This window comes from Eleutherodactylus coqui, chromosome 6, assembly GCF_035609145.1.
Source record: "Eleutherodactylus coqui strain aEleCoq1 chromosome 6, aEleCoq1.hap1, whole genome shotgun sequence".
Taxonomy (NCBI): Eukaryota; Metazoa; Chordata; class Amphibia; order Anura; family Eleutherodactylidae; genus Eleutherodactylus; species Eleutherodactylus coqui.
The window spans coordinates 131,127,447-131,140,473 of record NC_089842.1 but is presented as its reverse complement, the minus strand read 5'-3'; the positions used below and the strand labels follow the sequence as shown (position 1 = coordinate 131,140,473).

Below are 13,027 nucleotides of genomic sequence, written 5' to 3'. Positions count from 1 at the left end.
ATTGATAAAAGAAGGGTACACAAGCCAGATTAGAAAATCATATTATTCTACGAAGAAGTACATTAAAGTAAGACCTCCAATACCCCCTTGGTGTCTTAGTCTTATGTCAGCCACCTATATATAAAAAGCTTCTCCACCCTTGTTGCTGCAACACTAGGTGTAAGGGTCAGCACAAGAACAGACTCCAGTCATGCAGGTGATCATGGGACGCCAACTCCCAAACATCAGACATGTGCAAAGAGCACCACAGAAGTCGTCCAGAGGAATAGTGCTGCTTTAATTAGGTAATTCAAGATACCTAAAGTGTCGGTACATTGCAAGGTTTCCACAAGATTGCTTTTCTTCCGTAATATTGTGATCCTCTTTGCACTTGTGTCCTTGTAATAATATTTCCTACTCCTGAACCCTGACAGCTTAAGGTGGTAATACACATTAATGTTGGTGCAACCATCTAATGTGTAAGGGGACTCCCACTCTCCACAGATGATGGATATTGGGGGAGAGAAGGATCAGAATTCTAACATGCCCAATCACTTCGCTTTTAAGGTGTCTGACAGCTGATTACTCCCCTTTAAGCTAATTGCACATGGGCGATTTTCTCTGCCGTGTGAAAGAACACATGTGGCCTTATGAACACATGCATGTGAGGTCTAATGAGAACACTAAAGCTGGCCATACACATAAGATAGCAAATTTTAGTTTTAGCTTTCGTATTTCAGGAGAGTGAAAAAAAGATTGACAGGTCAAGGTTATCATAGGGATACTAGATCTCATAACCACAAAGTCCCAGGAGAAGGAAGAGTTGTCATATTGACACAGGCACAACTAAATCTCACTAAAGGGAATGAAGTACAGATGATTTTCGGTTTACAGGTTAGTTCATCCAGGATATCTTATAATATACCATTCTCTGACAATATTCTTTGAGATCAGGGCCAGTGTTCGCATACAGCGCCCCCTACCGTGCTTTGCTACATAGTACCCAGGTGCCCTTTTTAGGGTGGATAATGCTGAGTAATTACAGACAGGGCTTTAAGAGTCAATTTTTACTGTATTTTTCCTAGAAGATGATTTCTTGGTTTTATTTATGAATGGTGATGCCCTCACCCCTGAAACCATAAGCATGCCCATCTCTACTTTTTCCATGGGCTATGTTCACAAATGAAGAAATGGCGATTGCATCACATGTCACTTCTCTCACGGGTGAGGGGTCAGTGTATCAGCTTTTATAGATTAGGTGATGGAATAGATACTGATAGAAGCAGCAGATTATCACAAATTTTACACTTGATTACAGGTCATCAAATAGCAGGATTATAGGATTATGAAGCATTAGATTCCAATCACAATTCTGATCTCATGTACAGCCCACCTGGAGGGAAGCATTGTACTGACAGCAGACGTGCCAATCACAGACAGATTTTGGGGGGTATTCTGAAAAAGGCGGCTGGAGAGCAACATGCTGCGGAATAACAAGTGTTGTTACATGTAAACCATCTAGCAATTGTCCAATCAATGCTGCGTTCAGTCATTCTTACCCTGTCTTACTTTGCTGCACCCTTACCCAAACCTCCCTAAGCTTGCTGGGATTTTAGTTGTTCTTTCTTGTATACTTTCCCTAAATGCAACTTTAAGCATGCATCAACATCCTGCAGCCAAGAACTGACCCACTTGTCAATTTAAATAAATTTTCTTTAGTTTTTCCTGTTTATTTGTCATGCACAAACAGACAGCGGTGCCGGGTGCAAATCTAAAGCACAATCACTGCTATGTGGACCTGAGCCTCTCAAGAGCAAAATCTCACTGCAGTGTTACATAGTGACAATGTCCACAGTAAAGATGCAGCCTGCAAAGCAAATTAAAGCGGGCCAACCCCTGAAGAGGCTGCATCGCCTATGCCGTCTGTGTGTGCATCACCTGGAAAACTGTGTCAAGCATTCCTTATGTTCTGACATCAGAGGTTGGTGGCCTTCCCTACCCCGTGGGATAAGAATGTTTTTGCCCCTTTGTGTGGTTTTGTCAGTGTAATTTTCCAATATTATGTCCTATATCGATGCTTGGTTTGTTTCCAAAATTCTCCTCTTCCCTGCATTAAAATGAGCCGCCAACTATGCTGCCATTTTTTCTAATGCATTTTACAAAAGGAACAACTTTAGCTGCTTTATTTGCCATTTTGAGGTCTGTGCCTGGCTTTGGCCATTAGTAGCGACCATGCTGTAGATGCCACTGTATGAACTTAGTTCCCTTAGTTCCAATTGCTGACCCCCATCACAATTGATCATAGATTTCACTCCCATGTGCAGCTAAAATTGTTCCATCTGCAGACACTTTGGACTCAGGCCCCCATCTGTTGTGACTTAATTTTGCTCTGCTCTTCATGTTGTAATCTCACTATTATTTTTTTCACTTCTAAATTTTTTTTTAGTAGAAGAAAAAAAAAACTTTTTGGAGGGTTGTTTTTTGTTTTTTTACAAAAAAAAAAAATAAGATAATGCTGTCTGGTATTTTTCTTGCTACTGTTTGATGTGGATTTTATTCATTCTGGGTGGGTGATGAAGGTGAAGGAGATTTGCATGTCGGACAAGTTGCAGTTTAGGGTTTGTAATATCTGTCAGTGTTTAGAGTTTTGCTTTTTCTTTTCCTAGATGGGCATGCCAATGTTCATTTTGTTTGTTTTTTTTTCTGTTCTGTATATTGCCTGTCCCTTCCTTACAGCCAGAAGTTCAAAAGCTGCTAGATCACTACGTAACGCCTTATCATGGACATGGCAACTGACTCACACCTTCGGCCTACTCATTTTCATCAAATGTCTAGTGTCCTCATAGATTTAACCACCCCCCCTTCCTTCTTTCTCAACAACCCCCCTGTACCTACTTTATCCCATCCATTAGGCATTTTCCAAAATAACATAGTAAATAACAATAAAAACAACATTTAGTACAAGCTGTATAATCTGCTATGAATTAAATAGCAACAGACAAATCAAGACGAAATGGCCATTCCCCAGCATTAATCTATATAAGTAAATAGTAAAAAATTTAAAAAAAAAAAAAAAAAAAGCAAAATTCTAAAAACTTTAACAGGTTTGATTTGATTTCCTCTCCATTTCTTTCTCTGTAATTTCTTTTTACACTACAAAGATGTAGAAAAGTAGTGATGAGAACAGCCACAGACGACAGAAGCCGTGTGTGATTATTTTCCGCTGCAGGAACTTTCTCTTTGTGTTTTGTGCTGTGAGTCTGTGTTTGTCACCTTACCTGTGTCATTTAATGTAACTTAAAGTGACAGCTCCAGATCCTATCAATAGTCTTACTAAAGCTGCATTTATTTTTGGTTAAATGGAAAGAGAACAAACCTACTGACAAGAATGTATCTCTATGACATTCTTATACAACTCTGTTCTGTAAATTTTTTTTACATGCCAAAAAACATGCGGGCAATTTGTGGATGTAAGTCGACTGCACAGTAAAGTATTTTTTAACTTCTAATTCTTCCATTTTTTTGTCCGTGGTATTTTTGGTTCTCATTTTTTAGTCTTTGGTTGGGGCTCTTTATTTCGCCTTCTTTTCAGTTTCTTACGTTACATCTGTTTTTACGAGCTTTTTGTTTCCTTTTTCTGGTTTCTGTGGTTCATACCTTTTATTTACTTGCATTTGCTGTGAACTATTTGTTTTTATTTAAATTATGATTTGGGGTATTTTTCAAGGGGGAGGTTCTCAGTTTTCTTTTACGATTATTTTCTGTTTTTCATTACCCATAACACACTGGAATGCTGTAAATGAATTACTGTAGATTAGTTTGAGGTATTTTGTGATTCAGCCACATTAGCTGAAAGTGCAGAGACTTGGAAATATATCTATATGGGCTCATTCTCATGGGCGTACGTCACTCGCATATTACGCATAATATGTGGTGCTAGAAGCCCATTGATTTCTATTGGGCCATTCACATCTGTGTGGTTTTCACACACATGAAAAAAACACAGCGTATCCTATTTTGGTGCATAATCCGCACCAATATAGGCTATGGGGTTTTAATATAAGCAGCAAATACGCATGTATGTATATTTATAACTACTGCAGATTTTGCGCATGTGAAAAATATGCGCATAACACGCAGCACACATACTACGCCCCTTGTGAGTGAGCCATAAGAAGCCCGCAGTTTCCATGTTGTTAAAAGATTCGCCAAGAATTACTATAGGAAGAGACCATTCAAGTATTTTGTAGTAGTAGTAGTGACCACACCACTAATGTCCAGTTGAAAGTATGCTTTCATATCAGAAAACAACCTAACTGATACAATGTATGCAGTTATATAGGATGACTGACTATAATACAGGATTTGGCTTGCTTCGCTCTCTCTATATGCACTAAGCATCAGATTGATGGCATTATAGGACTGTCGGTCAGATAGGATAGAATGAAAACATTTCCTTTCAATTCTTTGCGCAAACCTTGATCCTCAATTTTAGCTGATCTATTCTGTTCATGTAATAAACACATGCCAGGTCTCATGTGGTCACTAGGCAGAGATAGGTTCCCTTTTTTTTAGATCAGAACTGGTTAGATACTACAGGCAATGATCTTTCTTGGACAATGATGAAAAACTGCTCTGTAGTTTTAGCATTGGTCTAAAAAAGAAAATAAGTTTAACTAAACACTTCCTCAAAGGAGGGGAGCATAGATTATGGCCAGTGTCTCCTATGCAGGCTTTTATATACTTGAGATTAGTTATTAATTGTGTTCCTTTCACTTTTTTTCTGTTTTCTCTCCACAGGAGGTGAATTAGTTATACCTGTCTTAGTAGAGGATCCCTTAGATACCCCTTCAATAGCTACACGTACGCCCTCCATCACTCTCTCCCCTACCTTCCCTCCAATTCTCACCATAATTGAGACCACCAAAGATTCCCTGTCTGTGACCCCTGAGGCGGGGTTACCTTGCTTGTCGGACCAAGGCAGCGATGGTTGTGATGATGATGGCTTGGTGATATCGGGGTATGGCTCAGGGGAAACATTTGACTCTAACCTACCCCCTACCGATGATGAAGATTTTTACACCACCCTCTCCTTGGTAACAGATAAGAGCTTTTCCACATCATTCTTCGATGGTGGCTTCAAATCACAGGCGCCCAAATGGGGATCAAAGGACTTTAGACCTAACAAAGCCTTCGAACCTGATAGGACTTCTACCACAAGTTTGCCCCCTGAGCTGATACGTTCCACGTCTGCAACTGGGATGGTGCCCATGGTCCCAGCTGGCAAAATGAATAACCATGAGCTCAAACCCCAGCCCGATATAGTGTTGCAACCGTTGCCCACTGCCTACGAGCTAGACAGCACAAAGCTCAGGAGTCCGCTAATAACATCCCCCATGTTCCGTAATGTGCCCACAGCAAACCCCACGATGCCGGGAAGCAGACGGGTCCCGGGGCCTTCCGAGGTAGTCCGGGAGTCCAGCAGCACGACGGGGATGGTCGTTGGTATTGTGGCAGCCGCTGCTCTCTGCATCCTGATCCTCCTGTATGCCATGTACAAGTACAGAAACAGGGACGAAGGGTCCTACCAGGTGGATGAAACAAGGAATTACATCAGCAACTCCGCTCAGAGCAACGGGGCCCTGGTGAAGGAGAAGCAGCACAGCTCTAAGGGAGGCCACAAGAAGCAGAAAAATAAGGACAAGGAGTATTATGTGTAAAATAAAATTAATTATTATATGTAATCAACACAGATGTGAACTAATGAAAAAAAACTAAATCGGCAAAGGTAAAGCATACATTGCTATTGACGTATAGTAGCATAAACACCAAGGACAGTAGCAGCAATGTCCTGACAGTGAATTCTGAAACGGCAGCTGCCTTATGCCTGAAGGAGCTGTCACTGCTCTATCCAGGCTGGACACAGCTAACTTTCTGCTCAACTGTAATATAAAGCACACTTACTATTCTGTTTGCCATGAACAGCAAATGCAACAGAAAGAAAATATATAAACAAATATATATATATATGTACACAAACATGAAAGTTATGTGAACGCCAGCTGACCAGTTCTAGGGCTCTCTTCTTCATTTGTGTGGATCCAGGTCAGAGGAGCTCCTGGGATCCATCATGTCACCTTGAGAGAGCCTTAAAATACTCAAGCAAGATTTAAAAAAAAAAAAAAAAAAGTGAAAAAAAAGTCAAAGACTCTAAATCAATTATTTATTTCTTCATTCTTTTTATGTTTTTGGGAGGTTTTAATTCTTTTCCTTTTTTTTGATTTTTTTCAATGCTCTCCCATCTTAATGATATACTCCACATGGCCAAATGTAGCCATGTACAGCCAAGGAACTGTAGACTCCATGTACAATAGCTGATGAGTGCGCCGAGTGCCTGTGCTGAATGTCTGTGGATGAAGATTGTTGCCATATAAAGAATCATGGTGTGTTCTCTTTTCATATCAGGTTGTGGTGTCCATAGAACATATTGTTTGCAGTATGTTTCAATAAAATAAAACTATACTGGGAAGACGATTGGCGAGGGCTTGGGTCTGGTGTGAGATCTAGCCAGCGTTTGTAGACATGCAGAATACCGTCACAAGGCCAAATCTGCCTGTGAGAAAGGGGCGAGGAAGCTTCCGTCCTTTTGTCCTTGCAGCCAAACAAACATCAACCATTGAAAATGAGTTGGAAACAGAAAAAAAATGATAAGGCAAAAAAAACTTCCATAAATGGAAGTATCTGAGACTTTTTCTTTGCGTTTTGGTTTTGTGACTTCCTGCGATGCATGCAAAAAAGAAAAAAATAAATAAATTGTAAAAAAAAAAAAAAGGAAAAAAAAAACAAAACACAAAAATATAGAACTGGTTCGGAGCTGAAGAGAACATGTCCGATTAAACATGTAACAAAATGGTTGTAAAGCCAAAATCTGCGGCATGATTAACTCATAATTGTTGCGAGTGGTTCGTAGAAAGTAACCGGAATTCGGACCCTGCCCAGTCTGCCTTTACTTAAAGGACTTGAGACATGAAAATAACATTGAAAATGCTTTCACAGATGAATTTAACAGAGAGAATAAAATGAGTTTTATTACAAGTAGAATCTATATATACATATATAAATATGCAGAGATATTTATTGAGATGACTGCTATTTGTTTATTGGTACAGGATATCTGTGTTTTGATGGAAGCTTTTGTCATTAACCCCCTCGGTGCCACCTGTCATACAGGTAAAAGGTGTGTTCCTGTTAAATTGTCTTATGGGTCAAAAAATGAATAAAAGTAATATCCTCCTAGCCACCCCTTCTTATAAATTGCTTCTCACTTAGTTCTCTACATAGAAGTATGGAAGAGGCAATTGATGATTACCATATAGGGAAAATATACCGTACTTTATTATAAGACTGAAAATTGAGCAATCCTGTCTCCCTGTGATTGCTGGCCAGGCGCCTCCCAGTAGTATGTCTGACACCTGAATTATAGAGGTGTGGGTTCAGGTAACTGCAGGTTTCTGAGACACATCTGCACACGCTGTAAAGAATGTATGATGGCCCAGTGAAGGAAATAGCTTTATGTTTAATTCAAATGCACTTTATCTGCATCACTAAGTTATATGTAGCTTCTCTCTGCTGCAGAATGCAGGCGGAGGAACACCGATTGCGGACGGCATCGGACTTGTCAGTTCAATCATTATGATGAGTCCAGGTGTCGGTCACAATCAGTGTTTCTCTGCCTGTGTTTTGCAGGGGACCTGCTGTGTAATAGCAACCTAAAGGTACTATTACGCCACATCAGCATTCTTATTTGTCGCAAAAGAAGGTTGGAAATGCACGCGGTTTGAATTTTTTGGTAATCATGTAAAATGCAAAACACGTTTTTCAGATGAGTTTTTTTTGTGCTTTTTGATGCATACAAAAATGCTAATGTGTAATGAGCATCACTAACTGAGACAGAATTGCATATTTAACCCTATAGCCGCCTGACTTTCTGCACAGCTAAAGCTGGCCATACACATAAGATTATGATCAGACAGTAGCTTGGCATGATAATAGATTGTTTGTACTAATGATCTGACAGATTAAAATAGTAGATCAGGGAGCCAGTAAAAAAAAAAAAAAAAAAATAGTGTATGCACACAGTAGCAAATAATCGGCTATATTCAGCTGATCATGTAGTTTTAGTCAAAGACTGAAAACATATCGAATCTGACGGATCACATTTTTGGCAGGAAATAGTCTGCTTTGGGCCATGTTGAATCATTGTGTATAATTTTCAAAAACTGGTTCCTTGAAGTAGTCAAGATGGACAAAATCTTGTGTGTACGGGCAGCTTAAGTGTTTGTATAGCTGTATAACCAGGACACTGCTGCTAAATATTTTACTAGAGTATTTGTGCCTTTTCTATTAAAATAGGAGTGAACGCACCTTGAAATCCCTCAAAACCGTGATGTTAACTACCTGTTCTGTAGGGGGTTAATGACAAGGTACTCTGTTAACCCTTTCACCTCTTAAAATTGTTAAGCAGTGGAGAGTTCTGTGTGCATCAATAAGGGAGTAAAAAGTTTCAGAAATTTGAATAGAACTGGAATTTTTTTACTCTGCCCAGGGCAAGTTATGCATTGAGCAGAGCACAGACTGTTACTGTGAGCCATCCATTTTTCAATTCACACTGTTCATTATGAAGTAACACGAGACACCAATGACCTGACACATGATGGAGGTATTTTGTTATTGCTCCATAATTCAATCTCCTCTTTGTAAGCACAAATCATTTTGGGGGGGACCTATTGTCATGGCTCAACACATCCATATCTAGAACATGCGATGGAGGTGAAGGAGTTAATAGCTCACGGTGTAAAACACTACATATTGTTTCTATTTTATAATGTGTACTTTTGCTTTTCTGCTTTGATTATATTCCTGTAATCTGTTCACTGTGCATGTATAAGGAAAGTTGAAGTGCCAATGAACTGAGTGATGAGACACCTCAGCTAGCACAACATGAATAGCACAGTGTCGCTTTGCGACGTTCCATCTAATGAATGCCAATTGGGTCACATAGAAACCTGTTGGATATTTGGTCGAAAGTTGCATTGGACTTTGCCAGCATAGATCACAGTGCAAGTGACATGCAACTGCAACATGCTTCCCACTTGGTTGTGATTTTAAACAGAATAATCGTAAAATAGTCACGCAATACCGAGTTATACAAATGTTTCCAGTGTGCAACTGGTCTGAAACTTGCTGTCATTAGTCCCAAGTCATCATGTAGCTCTAGAGTAATGGAGGGCACTGGCTCATGCCTTTTTAAATTGGAAGAGTCTGCGAACGGGGAACCTGCTACCCTCACCTGTTAGCAAAGTCAAAGTAAAATCCTGAATTTGAAGTATTCAGCTTTGTACTTGTAACAAGGGAGCTGCATGGAACCAAACACTGTCCAAAAGTACTACATTAATGTAGTTACATGCCAGACATTACTGTAATGAACGTTATTGAGCATCTCAATCATTAAGTGGAGCTTAAGGCCCTTTTACACACAACGATTAGCGCTCAAAAGATGGCTTTTGAGCGATAATCATTGCTTGTAAATGTGTGCCCATCGTGCACTTACCGGGCACTTTTCGTCCATCGCTGAGTTAAGGTCAACTTAAAGGGGTTGTCCCGCAAAATAAAGTAAAGTTAAACACTTTTGTATGGCCATATTAATGCACTTTGTAATATACATCGTGCATTAAATATTGGCCATACAGAAGTTATATACTTACCTACAGCGATTTCCCCCCCCCCCCCCCCCCCCCCCCACTGTGTTGGGGTCCCCGTCTCCCTGGCGCCGACCGAATCCCTGGCGCCAACCCCGTCTCCCATGCGCAGACCAGCTGTGCGGCGTGAGCACGCTGGAGCGGCCCCTTTAACGGGACAGAAGAGGCAGACTGCGCAAGCGCGTCTAATCAAGCCAGGAGAAGGATTCGGTCGGCCCCAGGGAGACGGGGACGCCAACACAGGGGGGGTGGGGGGGGTAAGTATATAACTTCTGTATGGCCAATATTTAATGCACGATGTATATTACAAAGTGCATGTATATGGCCATACAGAAGTGTTTAACTTTATTTTTCGGGACAACCCCTTTAAAATCCGTTGTCCCTGATAAGCCGGACCGCAAGCTGAGTTCTCCACAGGCAGCGCTGATAACATTCTTTCAGCTGCTGACCCACTGGAGAAAAATAGCTATGTATTTAGAGAACAAACCACATGCTGTTCTTTAAATACATGCAAATGAATCTAGTTAGCTACTAATGGGCTGATTAGCCCATTAGTAGCCAATGCAAAATGATCGCTCAAAACTGTCAGTTTCTGACGAATTTTGAGCGACCATCTGTGTGTGTAAATGGGGCTTTAGAATACGGAACGTGTTCACCTGAGCAGCTCTAATGAGTTCATGGTGTTTAGTGGAGATGAACAAGCTTGTAAGCGGATGCGTAGACTGGCTGGGTTTCTACAGCCTCTTGTCTACAGCGGCTGTCCATACCAGTTTATAGAAGTTTTGGCAAACCATTTTCTGACAATTATGAGGCTTAATCTCTATTCGCACTGGCATAAAAGCATGTTTTTATGAAAAAGGGAAGCCACATGCATCCCACTGACATTGATGGGTTGGTCAGGGTAACATATTTTTGCTGTATATAGTTGTCCAGTATACTTTACTATTCTGCACAACAGAAGCAAAAGAAACCGGACGGGTCATATGTTGACCGATGGCAAAAAATCCCATTTGAAGTCACTTAAGATATTAATGGAAACCGTTTCATCTTTACAGAAAAAAACAAAAACAAACGTTGACGTCAGTGTAATTTTTTGTGCTGTTCATTAGCGTCCACTCCATCAGAGAAAAACATACAAGTTTAGACTATATGGCATAGATATATCATACACACAGTTGTGTTGCAGTGGCCATACACATTAAATGAATGGCAGCGGGTTCTGTCAACAGTCTAATGTGTATGGGGGAATATGGCAGTGTCAAAAATGTCTCCCTATGGCTATAAGCATCCATGCTTACTCAATTCAAGGATACATGTTTATAGGAGAGATAGCTCTTGGCCAAATACTTGTTTGACTGACTGCTGACTCCAGAGTACATTGCTCTTTTCAACAGCCAGATGTCTCCTTAGCATCAAGACTATAGCAACAAAGATGTCCAGATGACACTAGGAGGAAGATTGACTTTTTCTATAGATCTATTGATCTGCACAATGGTCAGAATATTGGCTGCATAACCGCTCTAATTCTAAATGTCTCCCACTTTGCATGCAATTTACAAATTATTTTATTTTACCTCATGCCAGTATATCTGATTGATACACTTTTTTGCGGTTGAAACTGGAGGGATTATGTTCCAAAAAGCGTGGGTGCGTAGCCCTAGTCTTCAAATGTTAATTGAATATTATCTGCGGCTGTTCTAGACAAAACTCCAGTACTAGAGACATTTGAGAGGTGAACATAAAATTAAACGCATCACTCTATGTTAAGGAACGTACGACGACGGAAGCTTCATGTACATTAGATAAGTATAATGTGTCCATAGAACAATCTTGGAGAACAAACACAGAAGTTCCAGAACTTAGAGGTTTTCTATGCAAAATGCTATTGATGACCTATCGTCAGGATAGGCTGATCAGCTTATCTAGCACCTCCTGTCAGTTCCGGGATACACAGGGGTCAGAGAGGAAGCCGCAGCACTGACCCCTGTGTAGTGTCTGGTGCTTGTAATTGTAGGTGTAGCTCTCACTGATTAATGAGAGTTGAACCTGCAGTTACAAGCACTGGCCACTATGCGGGTGGGAGCAGAAGCTACTGTTCCGATCACGGTGTATCCCAGCGCTGACAGCGAGCTGCTGATCAGTTGATCAGACGGGGTCCAGAGTGGCAGACCCCAACTGATCAACTATTGATGACCTATCTTGAGGATAGGCCATCAATAGCATTTGGTATTGGAAACCCCTTTATCCCACACATAGATATTAATGGCACAGATGTAGAGGCAGCTGTCTGTAGACAACTTTCCCCGCTAACTGATCTTGGTGAGCTCTTAAGGGTAATCCTAAAAGTAACAGACTTCCTGAGGTGTTATAACACAGAGGTTGTAGGATTTACCTACTCAGCTACAGGCCCTGAAGATGTCTCATCCTCTGCATCTGGAAAAACTCCCCAACACCTTCCTTATGATGCACAGTGAGTTTCCCTTATGGTAATGGGGCTATCAGGTGAATGCTGGTTATGTACTGGCATCATGTATGCTTTATGAAAGGGCATGGTCAGTCAGTCTCATGGTGCCTGCCATTCAGTGTTGACCGTCATCAATATACCTCTCTGTGTTTGCTGAGATCTTCCAGCTAACCGTTCACATATAAGCATCCAATAATAAAGTGTCATCAGCTATATAAAGACCATGAGCCTATTCATCAAGCAAATTAGTAAGAGACGGTCAATGTACAGCACAGTGTATAGCGTCAGTGTATAGCCTCAACTACCAGCCACAAAACAGCACCCTGCGAGGCGTCTGCAGATCTGCTCGAGATGTCTTTTACTTCGTTCTTTTCAGCCACAGTTAACGATCTAAACAGAATGATCAGCAGCGCTTGTTTATGTGGCATTTCAGAAACATTTATTTGCCAAACTCCAATCGAAGAAAGTCTGTTTTATTTTTTAATGTTAATTCTAACAAAGAGAATGAAGAGACCACTAAAGGGACTTGAGTGCGTGCGCTTTTACTTTTTCAATGGATCGTAATGTCATTGCTGTGTATGTGTAAAAATTTTCTTTATCAAATTCCTTTTACTTTTTTTAAATCTTATCTGAAAAATAAAACTAAACAGTAAAATAAAAAGGTTTCTTACGTGTTTTTCTAGCGCTTCAGAGATAATTCACATTCACAGCAGGCATCACCATTGTGAATATAACCAATTCAGCATACAACAACAATCCCTCAAACTAAATAACTGTACCCTCCCCGTCATTACACAGGACTGGGAACTGCATCTATCAGCCATTT

General features: G+C 40.5%; 1 protein-coding gene across 4 annotated transcripts in view; it reads left to right on the top strand.

Annotated features, from left to right (window-relative positions):
- Positions 1–9,672, top strand: part of NRXN3 (neurexin 3) — a 333,468-nt gene extending 323,796 nt beyond the window's left edge. For 3 of the 4 annotated variants that reach the window (XM_066607622.1, XM_066607621.1, XM_066607620.1), the window contains one exon: positions 4,780–9,672. In XM_066607622.1, coding sequence (XP_066463719.1) covers positions 4,780–5,699 — 920 coding nt within the window. In that variant the 3' untranslated portion in view covers positions 5,700–9,672. The remainder of the gene's footprint in view (positions 1–4,779) is intronic. The other variant, XM_066607624.1, reaches the window with a different exon arrangement.
- The last annotated feature ends 3,355 nt before the right edge of the window (positions 9,673–13,027 follow it).